General features: G+C 41.1%; 1 protein-coding gene across 7 annotated transcripts in view; it reads right to left on the bottom strand.

Annotated features, from left to right (window-relative positions):
- The window catches only part of LIMS1 (LIM zinc finger domain containing 1), a 153,667-nt gene that overhangs the window by 58,042 nt on the left and 70,305 nt on the right, over nucleotides 1-25,320 (bottom strand). The window contains exon 5 of one of the 7 annotated variants that reach the window (XM_054475300.2): nucleotides 7,789-7,858. The exons of 5 other annotated variants lie outside the window; for them this stretch is intronic. In XM_054475300.2, the coding sequence (XP_054331275.2) occupies nucleotides 7,789-7,858 (70 nt within the window). Of the gene's footprint in view, nucleotides 1-7,788; nucleotides 7,965-25,320 lie in introns of those variants that run through there. One more of the 7 variants, XM_054475299.2, reaches the window with a different exon arrangement.

The following is a 25,320-nucleotide window of genomic DNA, read 5'->3' as shown; positions in this document are numbered from 1 at the left end:
AGAAGCCAACATGTAAGTTGTGATCCGTTTCTAGTTCCATGCATACAAATACTTCTTCCCTATAACACTGTCATTTTTTCATTCTCATTACCCCAATCAATTAGAATTCTGACAATAAAATGTACCATTTCCTCCCAATACCACACAACAGTCTTCCTTTAAACAGCTATAATAGCAGACGGCAATAGAGATAGACAAAGGTGATGGCAATATGTTTCTGTTGAATTGCACAGCTGCTTATGACGGACACCAAACCTATTGATATTGCTTTAAGCATATATGGTCAAAGAAGTATTCTGCTTTTTAAAAAAATACTTCAATGCAGTCCCAGCTACTCGGAGGGCTGAGGATCGCTTGAGCCAGGGAGCAAAGATCGTGCCACTGCACTCCAGCCTGGGTGATAGAGCAAGACTCTGTCTCAGAAAAAACAAGAACTTTCATAAAACTCATTACTGTCATATTTCTCTTCAAAAATTAATGCACTGAGGCTGGGTGTGGTGGCTCACGCCTGTAATCCCAGCACTTTGGGAGCCAAGGAGGGTGGATCACCTGAGGTCAGGAGTTCGAGACCAGCCTGCCCAACATGGTGAAACCCCGTCTCTACTAAAAATACAAAAATTAGCCAGGCGTGATGGTGCACCTGTAATTCTAGCTACTCGGGAGGCTGAGGTGGGAGAATTGCTTGAGCCTGGGAGGCGAAGGCTCACTGCAGCCTAGGCAACATTGATTTCACTGCCTCTTCAACAAATGATCCAATAAATTACTTTCATAGCTCATTTCATTCATTTATCGATTCACAAATATTAACTGGAAATCCCTAGTTTAAACTGGTGTTAGTCACTGAGAGCTATAAATGACTCCTGGCCTGATTTGACAGTGACTGCACATGGATGGTATCTGAGCCATACATACTGAAGAGCCATGGGAGACACTGAAAGACAAAGGAAAAACTGAAAAGAAGTAACCAGTAGGAAAACTAGGAAAAGGCAGGGCTGATGAGACAATGGAGGAGAAAATTTTAAGAAGAAAGTATTACTGCTGTCAAACTTTAAGAAGTCAAGGGAAAGTGACCAGAGCTGTGGTGAAGACAGACACACTGAGAAGATGGCCTTACGACCCCAAGGGCAGAAACAGGAGCAAGGCACTTGCAAGTCAAGAACACTCAGCACTGCAGGCAAAGCCCAGTGCTCAGAGAGGAAAGGAAGCATCTCCCTTCAGGGTTCAGAGGGGGCATGGCCCTGCTGACAGGCTGGTTTCTGACTTCTGGTGTCCAGAAATCTAAGACAACAAATTTCTGTAGTTTGAAGCTACACAGTTTATGGTACTTGGTGATGGCAGCCCTAGGAAACAGATAAAACCATTTAAAAAAACTTAAGGAGGTTCACATTTATGTGAAATATATTCAATAATTACTTCTAAAAGAAGATTTTTTTTAAAATAAGAAAATATTCACGTCCAAAGTTTGTTTTAGTCACAGAATAGCCAATGAGTAGCACAGACATATAATCAGTTGCTGTGTCTCTAAGATACATACATGTAGAATAAATAGTACTGTTTCCTTTTAATAACATCTATCCAAAGTCAGGTAGGTAAAGCACAAGTTTTGGACAACTATCTTTTCTGACTTTCATAAGTAATTTATACCTGAGACTTTAAGATTTTGTTTGCTTTTTTAAAAACCAACAGGAAAGCAACCAACCAAATTATTGATATTTTGGGATTTAATTGTCACAATAAATAATTTAGATAATTTGATGTGTACTGACAACAAAATTACAGACTGATTCTGTTAAAGTTGAGGTTGGTTCGTTCCTAAATGTCTCCTATAGCAGTGCAAAAAGAAGAAAAAAACCAGAAAGGGATCATTATTCAATAACTTTTTACTTCTTATCATTCCTTTAACAGACCTGATTTTTAAGCATCAACACTGCTATTTTTAATTTCAGCATAAACTCCCCCTACTAATCATACATTGCTTAATGACAAGGATATGATCGGAGAAATGCATCGTCAGGTGATTTAGTCATGTGTGAACATCATAAATATACAAATGTTCACATAAACATACACAAACCTGGACAGTACAGCCTATTACATGTGTAGGCTATGTGGTATAGCCTGTTGCTCCAAGGCCACAAACCTGTACAGCACAGGACTGTACTGAATACTGTAGGCAACTGTAACACAACGGTTAAGTGTATATATAAAATAGCTAAAAATATTATAGTATAGTAAAAATATGGTTTAAAAGATTAAAACAGTACATCTGCATAGGGCAACTTCCTTGTAATCTTAAGAGATCACTGTCATGTTTGTAGTCTCTCGTTGACTGAAACGTTTTATGCAGCACATGACTATATGCAGAAATATTTTAGATGACTGAAGAATACATTTCCCTTTGGAAACTAAGCTTTCCAAAACTACTGAAAGAGAAAAGCAAAATAATCATGATCTATACTCTGATAGATACATCCATCTCTTAGGCTTCTCTCAGTGTGATACTGTACATAAATAAAAAGTTAATAATCAAGACTTAAAAAGTAGAGCGTAAAGAGTTTAATCTAGAATAAAAGAGGTACCTTTAGGCCAGTTTAGTTTCTCATTCCTTTACTCATTCAATGAGAAACAGATTCTGAACTGCAGTAGGTGCTAGATGCACAGGAAATATGGTAAAGTCTCTTGCCTTGAAGAATCCCCTCTCTATTATATGGGGGAGGGAGGTGAGAGGGGGTGAAGAGGGGGTCTGTAAAACCAGTTATTACAATATAAGTACTTGTAGGTTACAACCAAACATACAGGAGAAAGCACTATGAACTTTTAAAAAGCAACACTAGCAAGTGGTTTTTCTCTTTCCTATTGCAAAGAGAAAAATATTTCTTATTAATCATCCCATGTGTTTGCTCATTGTTAGGAAGACTAAATGTGCCCTCACTGAACCATCAAATAATAAGAACAGATAATATCAGATAATAAGATAATGGCAAAACTGCAATTTTATCCCTATTGTCTAACAGACTACATTTCTAAAACTAAAATACAAACATAATTTTTCAGTTAAAAGTTGGGCCAAAAAGTGATCAGCAAACTGCAAAAGAGGTATGCAAGAAACACACAGCCTAGGCTGAGCTACTCCAACGTTGACTGAATTCTAAGCACTAACTTATTTGAATCAAAGACAGAAACTGGTTTCATAACGATGACCACCTTTATAGCCTTCAGTTCTTTCTACCTTATGGGATCATGAGAAGTGGTGGGCTCACACACACAAAAGCCCTTACTTAATGCGGTGCCTGGCCTATAACAGGGGTTCAATTAATGGTAATGTACTAGTCAGGAACACATGATCTGAGTTTTCGCTCTCAAACCAAAGCAAGGACATTCCCACCACTTAAAAATGATTTTATATGCTATATCTATAAAAATATGAGCTTGGAAGGTTTATTCTATAACCAGAAAGTAAAGGTTACATTTCTTTGCACTTCCATTCTTGGTTAACCTGATCCATCCAGGAATCAGGAGAAGGGTACTACTTTAAGGTCAACGCTGCAGGAAAGGAGGAAAGGAGGTCTAAGAAGCGAAGAGCTCACTGCCGCTGTGTGGCAACTTCACATTTTCACTTTACTCCTAAACTATTAGGGATACAAATTTCAAACTGCATTTTTTTTTTTTTGGATTCATATTCTTTTCAAATGGCTGACACAGCCCTGATTTTATCCAGGCAAGATAAACTTAACTGGGAGGTGAGGGAGTGAGGAGGGCAGAAGCATGGCCGAAGGAACAGGGAAAAGGGAAAGCTCTAGGAATTCTTATCTCAGCACTAGACCAGGGGTCAGCCCAGGTTTTTGTGAAGGGCCTGAAGGTAAATAATTTTTGTCTTTGTGGGCCACATTGGTCTGTGTCACAACTCAACTTTGCCAACGTAGCACAAAACTACCACAGGCAACACACACAAATAAGCATGGCTGTGTTCCAGTAAAACTTCATTTGTGGACACTGAAATTTGAATTTCATGTATTTCACATGTGAAAAATATTTTCATTATTTTTTCAACCATTCAAAAATGTAAAATCCATCCTGAGCTCATGGGCCATACACAAAAAGGCAGCAGGACAGATTTGGCCTGAGGGTCATAGTTCACCTGCCCCATACATATCTTTTGTTTGTTTGTTTGACACAGAGTCTCACTCTGTAGCCCAAGCTGCAGTGCAATGGCGTGATCTCGGCTCACTGCAACCTCTGCCTTCCAGGCTCGAACAATTCTCGTGCCTCAGCAACCTCACTGGCTGGGACTATAGGTGTGCGCCACCACACCCGGCTACTTTTTTGTATTTTAGTAGAGACTGGGTTTCCCCATGTTGCCCAGAGTGGTCTTGAACTCCTGAGCTCAGGTGATCCGCCTGCCTTGGCCTCCCAAAGTGCTGGGATTATAGGCGTGAGCCACCGCGCCTGGCCTACCAGCCCCTATATTATTTATTTATTTAGAGACATAGTTTTGCTCAGTCACCCAGGCTAGAGTGCAGTGGCACGATCTCGGCTCACTGCAACCTCTGTCTCCTGGGTTCAAGCGATTCTCCTGCCTCAGCCTCCACAGTAGCTGGGACTACAGGCACGTGCCACCACGTCCAGCTAATTTTTGTATTTTTAGTAGAGATGGGGTTTCACCACGTTGGCCAGACTGGTCTTGAACTTCTGACCTCAAGTGATCCGCCTGCCTTGGCCTCCCAAAGTATTGGGATTATAGGCGTCAGCCACTGCATCCAGCCACCAGCCCCTATATTATATCTCCTGGTTTTGAACCCAACCAGGAGAAACTTGAATTTTGTACTGTTTCTAATCAGTTATTTATAGATCCCTTCTATCTGAGGCAGAGAAAAAGTGACTTTGAGAATTTTTAAAGGGCAGGAATTTCTCAGGTGTGTTTGTCATTCAGGTATTCTCAAAAACAACTACGTTTGAGTGCAACACACCTTAAAAGATAGAATAGCTAAAGTAGTAAGTATAGGTACCTGGGTATATCTTAGATGTTATTTTGGGACACCAAAAACTTCAGGGAAAAATGGGTCAATACCTTGCGAAGGTCTGGGGCTTCCGACCCACTGGAACAAGCATGTCACTTGTGTCACTTCACGCTAACTATAACCACCAAACACAATGGGTAATGCTCCACTGTACAAAGTATGTGAATAAAGTCAGTTTCAAGTCATATTTAATACTTTAAAACAAAAGTCTAGGAAGCCCAGTGTTTGCCATGCCACCTTTTACCTGCTTCAGTTTTGAACAACTTCAAGTTTGACACCAAAACTATTTTCATGTGTATTACAGTGCTCTTTAAGCACATGCATCTCATGTTTCAGAGCACAGCCTTTTATTTAAACTTTAAGAGAAAAAAATGTTTTCTGGCAGTGGCCATGGCCAATTTTAGTCTCTGAAAGTTTTTCTGTTAAGAGTCCACAAACATAACAAGAAACGAACACGTGAGTAAGAAGGAATGAGAGTTGGAATGGGTCTTATGCAATACTTGAGATAGTATGACAGATGTTTGATAGCACATATATTCAAAATCAAATAATTGCTCATGGAGAGAAAATCTGTGGTCATATTCAATATGCCCAATCCTAGGTGGGTGTTCCTGTGGCAAGGCCTGTGTCTTATTCCTCACTGTATCTTTACTTTGCAAATAGTAGGCACTCAATAAAAATTAAACAATGAATTAACTGTATGGCACTATTCGCAAGATAACAATGCCACCTGCCTCACTGAATTGGTGGTTTGAATTCTGTGAGAGTAAATAATGTTCAATAATAGTAGTTATTTTTATCCTTATTTTTTTAAAAAAAGAATAAACCAAGGCTTAAAAAGATTATATAACTTCTCCAACTGAGTGGTACTGAAACTCTGGTGTACCTAACTTCAAAGTCCTTACTCTCTCTGATATCTATTAGCTCAGAAACCTCATTTAATCCTGAAAATAGGCTTAGTATAACTAGGGTAAAAAAAAATATTACCTAAGCTGATTAAAAAAAAAAAATCCAGGCATAAACAGACAATAGTTTACCTTTCTTGGCTAACCTATACTTCTGAATAAGGAAAATGATCATTTTCTCTACATTAGGGGATAAAAGTGGCAGAAATACAAGTCCCTTCTATGACCAGATAACGACATCACCAGAATGGGTGACAAAATATTTCTCTTTAAACAACTAAAACAGGCAATACTTAAGAATTATTCTTCCTCTTTTAATTAAATTCTAAGCAAAAAAAAAAAAAAAAAAAAAATCTAGTTGTTCGAAACAGCATTATAACTATGTAAATAACTACCTCCTTGGCAAATACCTTATTTTACTCATGAGTACTTTGGCTATTGTCTGAAAATAAAGAAAAGATTGGTTTAGAATTTTTTTTATATAACTTAATTTTTTTAAAAAAGGGAATTCCTCCAAACCCCGAAATCTGAAATTAAAACTGTTTTTGGTAACTTCACTCTTGGATCCATTGTAGACTGGAGTCTACCAACAAATGTTGGTTTTGGAGATCACTTCCAATTGTCTATCTGGTTAGCAATATAGAGCTCAATATTTTCACTAACCTCACATACAAACTTCATAACAATTTAAACTCTGAGATTTTAAATTGTTTAATCCAGTCAATTCAAAGTTAATACATTAAATGTAGCTAAGAGACACCTGACATAGTAGGCAATAAGTTCTAATAATGTTAGTATCAATAACAGTCCTTTAATGCTACCCTCTTCAAAAATTGGTGAGTCAACAATTTTAAAATAAATGTTTCTTTAGCAAATTACAGTTACTGTAGTATAGCTGTCTATGACAAATACAAATTTAATAGAGAAGTTTTAAGCTTGTCAATTTGTCCTTGTTACATTTAAATAGAGAATTTAAAATAAACTCTGGAAGTTAGTTTGTAGGAAAAAGAACAATAGTACACAAAGTATAGATAACCTTCCCGCCATCTAATTAGAATATTCAAACACTTAAATCAAGACCTCCAAATTAAAGTACTAAACAGTAAATGTAATTTAAAAAAAGGAAGTCTCTCTTTACTGCAGCCTTCTATCATCAGTAAAACAGGAACATCCCAGGAACAGAGAAAATCTAAACCCTTCAGTTAACGCAGTATTTTAACACATAGGCTTAATGTTGTAGAGGCTTTCAGAACCTCAAATCTAAGACATTTTCAGTAGTTGCAACAAAAAAATAAAATTGTGTTGTTTCAGGGAAATTCACTTTGAAAGCCAAGAACTCTAACCTTTTTAGTTAAAAAGGTTTCCAGATTTTTGATGTCCTTCCTTCCTAGGCTACATTCAATAGTTCCACTGCATTCCTTTGTTACACCATTTCAGTAACAATCTCCATGACACCCCTCCCCCAACCCCAAACCACCACAAACTACCCCCCTTCATCAAAACACAGACAAAAACATGTTCCAATCAGCCAAAGAAAACTCTCCTTAAACTAAGGGGAAAAATCAATTGTTTTCCATTTAAAATATTTCTGGTGATTATATAATTTTTAAAGACATAACGACACTGCAGGTTTGGAGAAGGGGTAAAACAACTTAAAGGATTTGTGAAGAAATGGGCAAAAGTATTCTGGTTTTGCACAGTTCCAATCAGTACAATCTTGATATTGTGTTCAGTCTTTAATTACAGACTAACAGGTTACTTTTCAATGAGTACTTCCCAACGCTGCATCCACTTAGGCATGAATCCCCCCTGCACTTACTAGATTAGATGTCTTGACCTTTAGCCAACCATGACTTTGCACTCACCTTAGCTCTTCCTTCGGTAACCCATTTACTCTCAAACTATCCGGACGATCTCGTCTTCTCCTGTAGAGACCTGAATGTGAAAGCTCTTTAAGCTGTAATGCAGTCATACTTCTCTCCACACATCAATTGCTGACACTTTAAAGCATTTATGCTGAGCAGTGTGGCTGCCAGGGGAAAGCAGTGTCCCTTGCTGAGGGACCTCAGCACACCTGACTCAGCCTTAGAAACCTCCAGGCAGGCCAAGCTGCTGAAGCACAGCTTCCTGTTTCTCACTGGTACACACCCTCCTCAGCAAGGCACAACTTGCCTTATCTCTGGGCCTCGCACCTTGGGGAGGGGGAAGTTGGTGACCAAGAAGGCAGGTTACTTGTTTATTAATAAGCAAAATTTAATTATTATGAATAACCACACCAATTCCTTTAAAAACCTTGCCAGGACCACTCTGAACTAAAATTGGGCTAAAAAGCTCCAGTAAGGTAGTCACTAAAGAAGGGTCCTGCTGTTTTATTTGCCAGGAAATCCATCTTCACAGGCAGTGTCAGTTTAAAGAACCACCTGGTTATAGTGAGCTCCTTAGGGACATTTTCCTTAAAAAGGAGAGGAGGGGCAGAATTCTAAAGGGAAGCAGTCCAATTCCTCCCCCTTACCACTCTACTCTAAATCCTCTTCAGAAGGGAAGGAAGTATCTTTGGTCCACCCACCCCTCATTAAATATTACTGAAAAATTCATAACTGAAAGGAAGATGGTTTCTTCCTTCATTCATTATAATTACTGGCTGTGACTAATGCCTTCTCGTAGGGCAGGCCACCCCGGCTGACACAATGCTGTTGGCTTTAAGGTGGAATGGGTCCTATATACCCTGTATTTATCTGTACATTTGACCTCAGAAAGTGACAATGTTAGGAAGGTTTTGGGTGTGGGGATGTGGACAATAGAGGACGGGTTTGGGGCAAGTCCTTCATCATCCAGCTCAAAGTGATGCTACCCAACAGCAGGCACAGCACGGCCCTCCAATCCACTTCAGTCCCACTGGGAACACAGGACCACACCACAAACACAGGCTACCTCCCAGCAAGCTCTTAGCCAGTAGTTTGACTGCATGGTTCTAGGAATTTCTCTCTGGGCAATTTATACCAGCCTCTTTTCCTTTTAGAACCTTCTCGACAAGAGCACAGAGAAATGGGTCTGATAATATTTTTACACTAAGAGAGAGTTACTCCCATCTCTGAGAGAATCTGCTCTATATATACAAAAATTAAGGCAACCCACAGGAAAGGGAAGTCTACATCTTATTCCTTCACTCAGGACATAGATGTTAGTTCCCCTGAGGGCTACCATTTGTTACGCTAGGTCCACGGCCCCAGGAAAAACAAATGACTTTTCATAATTGACATTCAAACACAGCATATGTTTTTAAAGATGCAGGGAAAAAATTTACCATTTTTGTCACTACACTAGATTTAACGAGTGATGAAACACGTTTTAAAAATCAGTTGACAGTTACATCTGTCTCTGGAAGGGTACACAAAAAACTGGTAATACTGGCTGCTTCTGAGGGACCTGGGGAGACAGGAGCAGAAGGAAGCATTTCCACTACACACCACTCTACACCTTCTGAACTTTGAATATATTGCCACTCAAAAACAAATAGAATTTAGAATATTTAAATACCAAACAATTTAGTTTACACTAATAGAAACATTTTAATTTAGAACTCCTGAAGTATGCAATTCTGTCTGTTTTTTTGTTTTGTTTTGTTTTGTTTTTTTGAGACAGAGTCTCCCTCTGTCACCCAGGCTAGAGTGCAGTGGCATAATCTCGGCTCACTGTAACCTCCACCTCCCAGGTTCAAGCGATTCTCGTGCCTCAGCCTCCCCAGTAGCTGGGATTACAGGTTTGCACCACCATGCCCGGCTAATTTTTGAATTTTTAGTAGAGATGGGGTTTTGCCATGTTGGCCAGGCTGGTCTCGAACTCCAACCCTCAAGTGATCCAACTGCCTTGGCCTCCCAAATTGCTGGGATTACAGGCGTGTGCCACCGTGCCCAGCCTTCATTTTTTAAAATCAAGACAAGTTAAAAAAAAAAAATGAACAGAAATAACCACTAATCTTCCTTGTTTTCCCCCACCATCAACACAGAATAGACGCCTAATGAATAAAATACAAATCAATTGTATATTCATTGCAAATACAGAAATCCCAACATTAAATATGACCTGTCTCCATAGGAAATGTAAGTAATTGCTTATTTTTAAAAGAGTTTTTAAAAATTAATGCAGCTTGCTGACAAGGGAAAAGAACTTGGTGACTACTAAAGGTTAACCAGACAGGAAACACCTAGCTGTGTAGGATGAATCCTGCATTTGATGAGACTAGTGTTAAAAGGATGTGCAGGGGGTGAGACGGGGCGGGGGAGAGCAGTAACCAAGCCATAAAACAAACGAGCTGAAACAATTCTTGCCCTCTGACTTTTAAAAAGGCTGTACTGACAAACAGGAACTTCAGCAAATCAATGCTTATGTTCTGATGAAACTGCCACAACTGAGTAAAATTAAATTCTGGGCCTTTGGGGAAGGCCCTTTTAACCAGGATCTTTTTTTTTTGAGACGGAGTCTTGCTCTGTCGCCAGGCTGGAGTGCAGTGGTGCGATCTCAGCTCACTGAAACCTCCACCTCCCTGCAACCTCCACCTCCCAAGTTCAAGCGATTCCCCTGCCTCAGCCTCCCAAGTAGCTGGGATTAACAGGCACGCGCAACCACGCCTGGCTAATTTTTTGTATTTTAGTAGAGATGGGGTTTTACCATGTTGGCCAAGATGGTCTTGATCTCCTGACCTTGTGATCTGCCCGCCTCAGCCTCCCAATGGGCTGGGATTACAGGCGTGAGCCACCGTGCCCTGCCTAACCAGGATCTTTTCACTGAAGACAGAGAGAGAGAGAGAGGACTGTTTTCCCTCCCCAGCACTCTTCAGACAGCAGCATATCAGCACACGGAAGGGGGTCAGATGGGCAAACACCCAGCACACACAGCAGGGCCATGACAAAGACAGGGAGGAGTCCCCATCTATTTTTCCTTTCAAATGTACTTTCCCATGGAAATGGAATTATTAATTATGCCTGAATTCTCAGATCAGGCCCTATTTAAAAGGGTTTCAAATTTCAAATAACTGTCTTAGCATGATTTTGACAGTACAGACGGAGGCCTGTATAAATGCATTTTCTGCAGGTTTCCAAATAGAGATATTTTTCATTTTAACACTCTAAAAAAATCTTTGAAGGTCAGTCCAGACTCTCATTCAATGCAGAATTCCCCACTGTCATTTTCCCCATGGCCTCATCCCTATACAATATCTACGACCTGGGATTTTGTCTGTTCATGGACACTTGCAGTGATGGGGAACTTACTACCTCATAAAACTCCTGGGGCTTTCCCCCACATGCCCAGTGGTTCTCAAGGAACAACAGTTAACAAAAACTGGGAATAAGACATTTGCCTTAACAGTTGGTCTGGCCCTAATTACAACTTTTTGTCCTTTTTTCCAAACTGTTGGGTCTCCTTGAATCTGTACTTTGACTCCAGCAGATCTCACACCCCCATCCCAGCTGAGAGGACTGGACTCCAGGAGTTCCCCGGACAGACTGTGCTTCCTCTCACTTTCTAGCCTTTGCACCTATGGCTTGGTAAGACTGGAAGAAGGATCACTGGCATGACTAGCTCCTGATCATCCTACTAAGACTCACTACAAGGATCATCTCTTCCGAGAAACCTTTCTAAACCCCATATCCCACTTACTGCTGCATCTATAGGGCCAGGGACATGGAAGACAGTCACGTTTGTTAAATAAGCTTTATGCTTTAGTTGTTCAACCAATTAATTTTGAGAGCCTAATCATTTTACAATGTCATGTTTGAGAAGAAATCTCCAGATTTTTGAAGCTTTTTCATTTCTGCATGTAACACTCAACATTACCTAAATGAGATTTTAAAAGACACACTTGTTCTACAGTTTTGGAAAAATTTACTTTCTTGGTGAGACTAAAACTCTGAAGCTTTCATATTTGTGGAGTTGAACAGTACCTTCCACAAGTATAAACATTTTCCATTTGTGATAAGAATAAAAAATTAGCCTGGATTTTTGCCTAAACTTGTCATAGTCCAGCTTTTGGCATCCTATTGCAATTAATCCCTTCAGATATAAGAGGGTAAAGAAACCTAATTAAACATCAAGCTGTAAATATGATCATTAATGTTACTGAATCATCAATTATTTCTCCTATACAGAGTTAAGAAAGCTGCAAGCTGGTTTCCATGGCTAACTGGGGCTCACTGCCAGTACACCAGGTACTAATGGCCCGTAAACTGGTTGAGCAGCTGTACATTTCCAGGCCATTAATTTCCCTGTGTGACATAAAAGAAGAATGTTATGTTTTGCAGCTAACTTTGCACTTGATGGAAATGAATCATTTTTAGTTTATGTTTTATCTCATAAATAATCATTTACAGGGAAAATCAAATTTTATCTAATAAAGCAAGAATATCCCTCCATACTATGTCCAACACACATTCATCTGGCAGACATTTATTTGCCAGCCAAGCTGTCTTCCTAAGTGAGGCCTCTCAAGAGTGCTCTAGGCTATAAATTTGAAGGAAGAACAGGGCTATATATCTGCTGCAGAAAAGGGTTCAATGGTGTACCATTGTGAGTAGGCTCAAGGTCAAGCTAACTGGAGCAGAGAGTATGAGAAGGCAGAAGCAACTGTCCACAAAAACTGTTCACTGTGTGGAAAAAAAAAATCACCAAAATATGGTCCTACTCACAAGCAGATAATATTGCAACTGTCTACAAGCCCCTCTGAACTTTCTCCTTAATCAGGCTTCCTGGACCTCTGACACATCTCAGTGGATAGGCTGAGCTGTCATTAAAGCTCATGTGAGGCCAGTGTGGTGGCTCATGCCTGGGATCCCAGCAATGTGGGAGGCCGAGGTGAACAGACAGCTTGAGCCCAGGAGTTTGAGACCAGCCTGGGCAACACAGTGAGACCTTATCTTTACAAGTAATACAAAATTAGCTGGGCGTGGTGGCGAGTGCCTGTAGTCCCAACTACTAGGGAGACTGAGATGGGGGGATCATGATCATTTGAGCCTGGAAGTTCGAAGCTGCAGTGAGCTATGGTCACACCACTGCACTCCAGCCTGGGTGACAGAGTAAGACCCCTATATCAAAAAAAAAAAAAAAAAAAGCCCATGCAAACTTGCCTGTGTCATTCTCATACAGCAGCCTCTTCCACAGCCAGCAACAAGGGGCCATCAACAGTCTTCAATTTAGACCATTAACAAATGTTCTCAAAAGCCACTGATACAATATGCATATTTTCCAGGTATATTTCCAAATAATTTAGAATGAAATTCTAAGTAACCTATCCAATCCCACATTTTCAAGGGGCCAAGGGAGAGTACAAGGTAGGTTAGTGGAAGGATACAAGAGGTGACCAGCAGACATTTAGCTGACAGTTCCACATTTGGAAACTCCCTTGCTGTGACTACCTTATAAGTACACAGGAAGTCATTCAACTATCACAGTCCTCCATTGTTCCATTTGGATCAGAAGTGGCTGAATTAGGTGACCTCCATGGTCTTCTCTGAAGGCTAACATTACTTGGTTTTCAGACAGGACCTGTGCAACATGACTCCCTGACTAAGCACACTTTTCTCCTTCTTCATATAGTCAGAAATCTCATTCCTGAATAAAGCAGGTACACATGGGCAGGCTCTGCACATTCAGCAATTTCCCAAAGGCACCAGTGTGCCAGGCCTTTGGGGTGTGGAGGAGAACCCTGAACAGCCTCTGGGCTCCCCAGATCCTTCTCCATGAACACCTTCTCTTTGGTCACAAAGCTGCTTGAGGATAAGAGCTCTACAGTAGATAAGGACCACAAAAAGGCATGCTGATCACCCTAGCCCCAGCATGCCCCCCACCCTGCCCAAAGAGAACAGAGGGTCCTCTTCAACAGAGCGCTGACCTTTCAGGGAAGGAACACAGACAGAAGCTTGCAGCAGGACTGCACTTTTCCTCACTGAGGGCAAAATAGAGGGTATCTCACTCAATGTAGTAAACTTGCTTCTGGAAAACTACATATAAAGCTAAAACTTTAGCACATAGAATAATTTTTCTTTCCCTAAATGAACTTATTTTTAAAAGGAATTCTAGTGGTACTCTTCACAAATGAGAGCTTTTCCACAAATCCAGATTTTCCCATAATTTGGCTTAAAACTAGATACATATATATGTATTGAAATCACTTTTTAGATATTGTTTCTATCCGTTCTGCCTGTCCACCAGGCAGAACATACAACTATACGCTATAGATTCTATACGCTATAGATCTATACGCTATAGATTCTAGCGTATCTATATCTGCTCAGCATATTTCTAAACTAAACCGTCATTACAAAAAAATCCAGTAAGTTAAATACTTCTGTGTGAGAGGAGAAATGTAACAGTTACTTGCAAGCTAACAGTTCCGATATTCTGAAGACCAGAAAGAACAAAAACGGTTCTTCTCCCTGCCCTGGAATTCAAGGGGTGTGTCTTAAAAAACAAACCACAATTCCTGCCCCACCCCAGTATAGGTTCATGACTATAGTCAATATTGTCAACACATCAACTTTCACTTCAAAATTGTTTTTACCAGGTTATCAAAATACTCCCCAGGTTTTGTGTGAAGTCTAATCTTAAAGGCAACAACACACATAACAAGCTGTATGGCCACGTTTCTGATATCTATATTATCCCTTTATTTATTACTTTTTCCTAACTCTGATATAAAAGTTCAATTCAATGACACAAATAGAATTTAGAAATTTAAGGGTATCTAGCCCTAAAGACAAAAGTTTTTCAAAAACTTTTATTTCCTATGTAGTGTTACTATGCCAGAGTGACTGATGGCAACTGAAAATGATAATGTAAACATGTATTTGGCATAAAAATGTGTGTTCATGATCTACCATAGAATGAAAAAAAGACCATAGGATACAAGCTATGAGATTCTATTTCACATGAAAAGACCACATATGTACATACATTGTATGTGCCCACACCCTCCCCAGCATCTAGAAGAGTGTCTACCAAGACATCTCTGGTTGGCAGGGACTGGAAGCCTAGGCAGGGTCTGGGTGGTGAGAGAGCAAGTTCAGGACAGTTCACGTGGAGGAGATGCCTGAGCATGGTGAGGACCTGTCAAGGGGATGAGACTGGCAGAGGCATGGGCCTTCCAAACCGGGAACACAGGCTTAAAGTGGATGAGAAAAAAGCAAAAGTCACATGCAGAGGGTCTGTCATCAGCCAAGTATAAGAAATGACACACAAGGATGCCTGGTGTGCCCCCAACCCAGGTGTGCACCTCACATACCTTTAGTGAGCATCTAACCTAGGCTGGGGTCTGCTCTTAGCAGCAGAGACTCAGTGGCCTCGTGGAGCCTGCAGTCGAGTAGGGGACACTGGTATCAACCATATAATCACAATTTAAAACATGTCAAGTAGTAGAAAGTAGGGTGCAGAGTGGATGCTGACGGCAGGGAGGGGAGCAGGACAGCAGGGGCAAGCTTCCTGAGACAGAAACACTGGATCTGATCCAAGAAACCAGGCTCAAAAGCAAGAGGGCCCGACCCTGTGGCTGAGGGGAGGGCTGGGAGATGAAATGAGACAAGAGACATGGGTGGTGGCATGTTTCGAAGAGCCTGGTGTTCTTCACCCTGAGAGCCAAGGGCCGCCCGTGTCTTAAGCAGGGTACTGACAAGATCCCATCTGTTTGCTGAGGACCCCTCTCTCTGAGGCAGCAAAGGCCCCAGGGTGAGGACCAGCAGAGCTGTGCAGAGCCACATGGCAGTCCATGGAACAGACAGCAGCTTGAGCTAGCCAGGGTGGTGACAGAGAGAACAGCAAGGAGAGCGGACACAGAGATGTGTAGGAAGGGAGGGGAGAAGGGCAGACTGGACACAGAGGCCAGGGAGGGAGGCAGGAAGCACCCACACTGCTAACGTTTCTCCCCACATTCTTTTGTGGACATAGCACCAAATAGACCTGGTGAGCTACAGCATGAGCCAGATGTACTTCATGTTGCCTTAATCTTGTCCACAGAAAGGTAAGCGTTTTAAACCTACTTTGACTCTAATAATAAAGACTTTTACGAGTTTACAAAAGAAAAAAGCTAGGACATAAAAATGTTTGCTTGTATTGTAAAGCTCAGTCTCTCAACTATTTATGTAATGTAATTATTACTAACAACTGAGGTTGGAGTACCTATCCAGCACATTATGTGTTATTAACCTCCATCTCAACCCTATGAGGCATGTATCATGATTATACCCATTTACAGATGGGGAAACTGAGTCTTAAAGCAGTTAAACGACTTGACCAAACAATACAACCAATAAGAGAGTGTGGATCCAACCCAAGTCGATTTGACTCAAACATTGCTGTTTCAGTCATTAAACTGCACTGTCCCAGGGCCTAAAACATTCTCCCCCACAGACCATCACAAGGTCAAGTCTGCACTAGCACTGCCTCTCAACACTGACAACTTAACCCCGGAAGCTTCTGGGAAACTGGGTGCATGACAGGCGCAGGAGCTGCAGCGCAAGCCCCGGAGTGTAAACACTGACTAGAAACCACCCAGACAACTCAGCCAGCCCACACCTTCTCTCCCTCCAAATGACCCAGACCTAGTCCACGTGAATATTGTGAATGCTCGGTTTGAGGGTTCTGAAAGGAGCCTCGTGAGGTGCTCAGGTGCAGTCCCCACTCATATGTGTATTCCTTTTCAGCTGGTTTTCTCCTGCAGGTTTGGAGGCAAAAGCTAGTGAAAGAAAGTGACCTTCTATGTAACTGAATTCCTAGATTCCTTAGGAGTCTTTGGGTCCAAATTACCCAAACTACTTTATTTCCTTTTAGAGTACATGGAATTATTCAATGTTTCCAACAGTTCTGAAAAAAAAAAGGCAGATTCTAACAGGTTTTCTTCATCATAGCAACTATGCTGAAACCAAGGGTACTGCTGAACAGCAACATGCACTGGAAGCAATACAAACAGCAAACTTCAGGAGGGCGTGAAGAGGCAATGATGATGTGTGACCACACCGATTTCGGTTCCTCTGAGAACACTTCATACCACAAACACACTGTAGAGCTCAAGCCGGTCAAGCAGCCACTTGCTCCTACTGCTTCATGCAAAGGAAGTCTGGTAAAGAAGGTGATTCTAATTCTAAAACACAAATCAAACCAGTCACTCTGTGAAACTAATAAAAGAAAGGCCTGAAGTTTTAATCCTCCAATCCTGATCTCAAGAACCCCTGCCAAGAGAAAAAACTCACTCTTAGGGCATATATGTGTATATATATATATATATTTTAGATCATGGTTCACAGCAACTTCTGCCTCCCTGGCTCAAGCAATCCTCCCACCTCAGCCTCCTAGTAGCTGAGACTACAGGCTCACACCACCACGCCCAGCTAATTTCTGTATTTTTGTAGAGACAGGGTTTTGCCACGTTGCCCAGGCTGGTCTCGAATTCCTGAGCTCAAGCGATCCCCACGCCCCGGCCTCCCACAGAGCTGGGATTACAGGCGTGAGCCAATATTTTTGATTGATCAAAACATACTAGGGAACTATGTTCTACTGAATAAAAATTCCCGAAATAGAAGTGAAATACCTCAAAATGTAATGAGACCACTATATAGAACCAAAGCAAATGCACTATTTCTAAGGAAAGTGAAAAAAAACATTGACACGTTATTTTTTAAATCAGAGCCTTGGGGAAGACCCAGTTCCCTCCCCGGGGCTCAGTATAATTTAGGAAATAGCACCTTGGTCAAGAGCTAGATGTATTGAGTGCTTCCTATGTGCCCAGAACTGTGATAAGCACTTTGCATACACTTACCAAATTTAGTTTTTACAATAATCCAATGAAATAGTACTATTATTATTCCCATTTCAAAGGTGATGAGACAGACTTAGAAAGTGTAACTTACTATACAGTTATTACGTAATTGAGTGAAAAACTGAAACCTGGCCTCAGCCTGGTTTTAAACCATAACGGTGTACTGCCTGCTAGTCAAAAAATGGTTATTTTTCTCAGCAGTAGATGAGAACTTATAATCAGAAATCATTTAAAAATTCAACCATGGCTAAACACAATGTGGTATCCTGGACTGGATGATGGCATAGAAAAAAGACATGATGAAGGTAATGGAAGGTGCTGACAAGAGGGGAAGCTAGGTGAGGACCATGTGAGGATTATCTGAGCTCCTGACCTCTCCAACTTTTCTATAAATCTAAGATTATTCCAAAATAAGGTTTATTTTAAAAATTCAAAACTTTAATTCTACATGACAACAGAGCTGGTATCTCTGTCAATGACTGGAGGAAAAACAGAGAAGGGGTTTTCCTGCAGATTAAGAGAGACTTAACAGACACATCAATCAAATGTATTATTAAACTATGGCCTTTGTTTAGATCTTGGTTTAAAGAAAACAAATGTAAAAGGCTACTCTTGGGACAAGTGAGGACATTTGATTATGGGTGGGGTACTGGATGGTGATAAAGAATTATCACTCGTTTGTTAGACATGGTAATAGCATGTCCATCTTCTCAGAGACCAGCTTATAAAAGAAAATGTCCATCTCCTCAGGGACCAGCCCGGAGGTATTTTGGGATGAAATGACCTGATGTCCGGGATTTGCTTTTAAATAATTAAGAAAGAAAAGAAAAGAAAAAAGAATATGTGAAGCAAATATGGCAAGATAGTATTAAGCATGGGTGATGAGTATAAGAGGATTGTTTCTTCTATTTTTATATTAGAATGAAAATTTTCAGGCTAGGTGCAGTGGCTCATGCCTGTAATTCCAGCACTTTGGGAGGCCAAGGCAGAAGAACTGCTTGAGGCCAGGAGCTTGAGACCACCCTGACCAACACAGTGAGACGCCATCTCTATTTTTAGAAAATAAAAAAGAATATTTTTATAATAATACACACACACACAAACACACACACACACACGTTTTTTGTAACGGAGTCTCACTTTGTCGCCCAGTCTGGAGTGCAGTGGCACGATCTGGGCTCAGTGCAAGCTCCACTTCCCAGGTTCACGCCATTCTCCTGCCTCAGCCTCCCAAGTAGCTGGGACTACAGGCGCCTGCCACCACACCCGGCAAATTTTTTTGTATTTTTAGTAGAGACAGCATTTCACCATGTTAGCCAGGATAGTCTTGATCTCCCGACCTCGTGATCCGCCCACCTCGGCCTCCCAAAGTGCTGGGATTACAGGCATGAGCCACTGCGCCTGGCCAATAAAATATTTTTAAGTTAAAAAAAAAGTTCAACCGTGGGGATGAAAACAAGCATAACTTCCTTAAAGCTAGAACGTCATACACTGCTGTATATGTGTGCAGTGTGATGCACCGACAGCACAGCAGAAGGCATCAGGTCAGGACTCCTGGGTTTTCTAGTTGCTTCCTCTAATGAAAGATCCGAAGTATCATATCTGATTGCCCAAGATCACATGAAATACATTAAGGGATATGTTACATTGTGAAAGAATGGCACCAGGAAAAGGGAGGAGAGAATATTCTAGGTGGAGAGGAGAATGCATAGGCATGGGAAGGTGGCGAAGTGGGCCAGGGAACAGTGGGAGCCTCACTCTGGACACAGTAGGAGCAATGACTGCAGGGAGCCCGGCAGTTTAGAGTCAGCTTTTGAAGAGTGAGAGCCAGGCTGATGGGTTTATGTGACAGGTGATAAGCCGCACAAGGTTAGAATTCCGGTTGGGGAGGGGTGCAATCCTGGAGACAACCAGTTGTGGAAGCAGCTCCAGGCAGCAACACCTGCCATGGGGGAGGGAAGAGAAGACTCCAGAGGAGAAGCCTTTATGCTTTGCCAGGTAAACAGGTTGCTAAGAAAAAAATCAAACAAGATTAGCACACACACCAACACAGGAAATTATTTTGCATGTATTTAGCCAGGTCATGCCCCAAACAAGAACACTTCAAACCCTCAGTACTCTCGAATCACCGACCCCACCCTCTTTTTCTATTACTCTTGGGAGATAACCCCACCTATGTTAGAGAAAACAGAAGTCTTCAGAAAGATGCCGCCTCAGCTGTCTCCAAGCTACTGTCCCTACTTCTTTCAGAGTGCCCTCTGTTCAACTGCAAATTAAAATATAGCACAAAATTAGCCCTGCCCCGAGTCTGCATTACTGTCATCTTGTTCTAGTGGCAGTCATGACAGTAATAATCATGGTGTTAATGCTTCACATACTATTTCATTTGATCCCCCTAACACTCTGTGAAATGAGTGGTATCCCTATTTCTCGGAAGTAGAAACTGGGCTCCCAACTGGTGAGTGACAGAATGGGGACTGGAATGGGCATCAGGGGCCCCATCTATGATCACTCTACTGCCCTGCTTCTCTCAAGATCAAGACAACAGATTTCTAAAAATCTGTTTCTAAAAATCTGTGATGTCTTCAACGAAATGCTGTATAGCTGTAAAAGAAAATTCACTGAAGCACAAATCTACATAAATAAATGTTTTAAAAATGTGAGTGGACCGGGCGCGGTGGTTTGCACCTGTAATTCCAGCATTTTGGGAGGCCGAGGCGGGCAGATCACGAGGTCAAGAGATCAAGACCATCCTGGCCAACATGGCGGAACCTTGTCTCTATTAAAAATATAAAAATTAGCTGGGTGTGGTGGTGGGCACCTATAGTCCCAGCTACTTGGGAAGCTGAGGCAGGAGAACAGCTTGAACCCGGGAGGCGGAGATTTCAGTGAGCCGAGATCACGCCATTGCACTCCAGCCTGAGCGACAGAGTGAGATGCCGTCTCAAAACAAAAAAAAAAAAAGTGAGTGAAAAAGACAACTTGCACAGCAACACAAACAGTATATACCAAGTAAAATCTAAATGAACGAAGGAATCCCATACACTGTTAAGAATACATAAATGTGTAATGAAAGTATAAAGATATGCACAAAAGTGAGTCAAACTCCATTAAGGAAAGGGTTTCCTCGTGGAGGAAAACAGGAGGGAATGTGACTGGAAGAGGAAACTGAACCAAGAGACCTCAACTCTGTTTGTAAGGTTTTATTTCTTGAGGTGGGTGGTAGATATCTGGAGGTTCCTTTTATTAATTTCAATATCTTCATTATTTTTAAAAGAAGGAAAGATGAAGATGCAAAGCAAACACTCTGAGTATGTAAGTCCACAAAGTTTCAAAGCACTGCGCCTGCCACCATGTGGCTCCTGAAGATGTTACAGGCACACAATTTTCAGAGGACGAAAGAAAGGGGCATTAACTCTGAGACCAATATCACATGAATGTTACCCACAGTGAAAGCCCAAGGAGCCCCTACCTGATACATAACAAATATTAAAATCATATCCATTTCCAAATAATGCTTAATAAAACAGAAGACATAAAACATTATGCTAGGAGCCCACTCAAAGGAAGACGAGAAAAGTTAAGGGATATAAACTATAAGACTAGCAAAAACAGATGGGAAAGACCGGGTTTCAGGCACAATTAACTTAACAGGTAAATGAGGACCTGTGAACTGACTTTAAGACCCAGAAGTAAATAAGCAAAAAGAATACAGTAAAATGGAACTCCGCCCATGGTATTAATAATTTCACTTGTAAAACTTAGTACTTATTAAGGCAAATTTATTAGAGAGATCAATACCTCTTTTCTGGTTATATCCAGGTTAGAGAGAAATAACTAAAAATTAAACCATGGTGAATCCTACTAGATGCACAAAAATACACCCTTGTGTAAAAATCACTTCTATATGTGCACACATGTACTATTTATGTGATGAAGATACCAGACAACTGGTGTGCTCAATTATGCTCTATTTGTGTTTCATTTGGAGGGGGAATAGCTCAATATTGTGCAGCAGCACTCACCATGTCATGTATCTTGATTCGATGTGTCCCTCATCATCTGGCTGTCCAAGCTAAGCTCTCCATGCTCATCGATGGCACCCTCTCACTGTGTCCTCACATGCAGGAAGGGGCAAGCAGGCTCCCTTGGGCCTATTTTATAAGGGCACTAATCTCATTCACGAAAGCTCTGTTCTCGTGACCTAATCATCTCTCCAAAGGCTCCACCTCCTAATACCCTCACTTCGGGGTTAGAAGTTCAACATACGAATTTTGGGGAGACACATTCAGACCACAGCAGCATGGTACATGAGACATACCCTTTACTGCATACTCACCTGTGTGGCCTCATTCCAATCACTTTTTCCCTTCTAACAACTAATTGTGCTATATTTTAATTTCCCAACCACTTCCCTAGACTCAGCACACTCTTTTGTGTTTCCAGGATCTACCATTTCTCTATGTGGATGAACCTCCAGCCTCTCTCCTCACATAGGACTCCCACAATATTCCCATTTGGTGGAGCCTTCCAGAGCTCCCCCAGGGAGGCAGTGGAAGCTGTTCTCTCCTCTGGGATCCTACTGAACTTTAGACAAATCTATTCTGTTGCCCTTGCTGTATTGTGTGTTGTTTATATGTTGGTTGCTCTTCCTCACTGAAATGTGAGCTCTTCAAGCCTGGCAACAGTAAGTACCTAAGAAATGCTTCTTGAATGGTTGAATTCAGTTCAGAAGCTTCATAGAAACATGATAGTGCTAATAAAATTGTAAAAGTACCTTACAAATTGTGATTTTTTCTTACTAACATATACACACATGCACATATACTGAAATCCGCCCCCCTTCCAAAAAAAGTCCTCGGTTCAGTGACAATTTGCTGGTGAATCCAGCTGGCTTCCTATAAAGAATCCCACCTTGGTGAATTTTTAAAAATGTAAAGTCTGACCTTCAGCTTCTGAAGCTGAGCAATCAATGTTGTCAGCACACCTAAGGTAGATCTGTCACTCAAGCATCCTCATTCACCAACTTTTAGAACTGATGTGTAAAACCAGAACTCCAACTTGCAAACTGAAATATCTAGCTTTCATAAGTAATGTGTTCTCTCCTAGACACAGGTCAAATGAAAACCGAAGTTATAATTAGAAGGTTGTCTGGTGTGCCTGAATTCATAAAAATAGTTATAAAGTCTGAATACTCAGTGACTACAACAGCCAGATTCACCTCCCCCAAATTGGGGGCAGAGCTGGCAGCAGGAATCTGGTACTTGGGCCCGAGGGCCATGCTGCCTGGCCCCCAGGCCTGGTTGCCAGCTTCACCTCTGTGACTACCCATACACCTGCTGCTTCCATGCTCACCGGGCCTTTCAGATGGTCATGTCCTTTCTTTACATCCAGAGCCACTCCATCCCCTTTAGGAGACTACAGAGCTCTACTCCTGTGTAAGTTTGAAGTTTCACTCTCAGAGGATAATCTGACTTCTTTTCTTTCCAAGTTGCTCTTGGGTCCCTCACTGTAGAGTCTAGTATGGCCCACAATACACAGATAAAATGAACTTGGTTATAAGGATGAAGACTACACTGGATGGCATTCTCTAAGTGGGGCATCACTAAGTCCAAACACTGACACATTCTTCTGCTTGTGTTTCTGCTTATGTGAAGCCATGTGCTGGGTATGTAGTAGGTACTGGGCAGACATTTTTAGAATGAATAAAGAGGAAAATGGGGACAGCATAAGATGCTGAAAGGAATAAATTTCAGTAAGTTTCAAAATATGGAAATTTTTAAAAAATTTTATAAAAAATTAGGTATTTTGAGAGAGCTCTTTAGCTTGACACACGTAGGTTTCTAAGATGCAAGTGACAGAAACCACCTTGGGTTAATTTTAAGCAGAAGAGATATTTAATAAATGATATTTGAATGCTCACAGACTCTGTAGGATTAACAAAGAACCGAGCTTGTAACAACACATTGCCCAGAGGGGAAAGTCTGTCCCCAGCCCTACACCTCTGGACACAGTGTACCACATGGACCAATGCTGGGTACTGGGCTGTGCTGCTCACTCCGGGTTCTACTGCTACCCCTAAACAATGGGTGTCATGAGTGCTGTTACAACAGTGCTCTCCAGAAATGATTTCAGGCAATCCCTATTTCTTTGCATCTCTAGCTCTCAGGTCACAGTCCAATACAGGTGTACCTGATGGCCAGAGCCCAAGACACATTCCTGTGCCTCAGCTGCAGCTGCAGGGGAGGCTAGGAAGGCAGTCATCTGGCCCTTCCAGATTCTCAAGAGGGAGCAAGCTTCAGTATCCTGTTCAGACTCACAAGGTGGGGAATCATCAGACAACTGGATTCCAATGAAAAAGGAACTAGGTGGCATTAATCCCTGACCCATCAATCCTTCCTGCAGGTAAATTGCTCTTACCTGGCAGAGATCAAATTTCAGACTACCAAGTGCTCTGTACAGTTGAGACGCTGCCTTACTGTCTGTCCAACAGACTCTACTCCTGCTGGTCCCCTGCTCCTCCTTCATCCAACTCAGAGGAGCAGGGGCAGTGGGGGCGGTCTTAGACAACTCTCTAGTGCTCTTCCAGGACAGAAAGAAAGGAAGCTAACTAATGCTAGTTACAGGAAACCCATCTTGAGGAAGGGGGATGAGGAGCAAGACTTGTTTTAAGGTAATTAAAATATGTTAATATCCAGTCATTTCTATTAGAACAAAATTTAATTTGAGAGGCTAAGGATAAAAGATCTGAATGTATTAACCGTCTAAAATTTGAAAATGTTAATGTTTTCAAAAACTGCTACAACTCCTCTATGGCACAAATCATCAAACTTCTGTAAAAGGCCAGATAGTAAATATTTTAGGCTTTGCAGGCTATAAAGTCTTTGTGGTGACTAGTCAACCCTGCCCTCGTGGTTCAAAAGCAGCCACAAACAATAGTAAAGAAGTAAATGTGGCTGTGTCCCAAGAAAACTTTATTTATGAACACTGAAATTTGAATTTCATATAATTTTCATATCATCCTTTTATTTTTTTCTCAACCATTAGAAAAGGTCAAAATATTCTTAGCTCACAGGCTGTAAAAAAAAAAATAGGAGGCCAGAATAAAACTAGAAATAAATAATGAGGAATTTTGGAAACTATATAAATACATGGAAATTAAACAATATGCTTCTGAATCACTAGTGGGCCAGTGAAGAAATTAAGGAAAATGAAAAATTTCTTGAAACAAATGATAATGGAAACATAACATACCAAAACCTATGAGATATAGGAAAAGCAGTTCTAATAGGGAGGTTTATAGCTCTAAATGTCTACATCAACAACAAAAAACCCTTCAAATAAATAACCTAACAATGCATCTTAAGGAACTAGAAAGGCAAGAGCAAACCAAACCCAAAATTAATAATAGAAGAAAAGAAATAATAAAGTTCAATAAAAGGTTTTTTTGAAAAGGTAAACAAAATTGATAAACCTTTAGTCAGACTGAGAAAAATAGAGGACTTAAATAAATAAAATCAGAGATTAAAAGGAGGCCAGGCATGGTGGCTCACAGTACTTTGGGAGGCCAAAGCAGGCGGATCATTTGAGGTCAGGA

Source organism: Pongo pygmaeus, chromosome 12 (assembly GCF_028885625.2).
Source record: "Pongo pygmaeus isolate AG05252 chromosome 12, NHGRI_mPonPyg2-v2.0_pri, whole genome shotgun sequence".
Lineage (NCBI taxonomy): Eukaryota > Metazoa > Chordata > Mammalia > Primates > Hominidae > Pongo > Pongo pygmaeus.
Note: the sequence above shows the minus strand (reverse complement) of the source record. Positions and strands in the feature narration are given on the sequence as shown.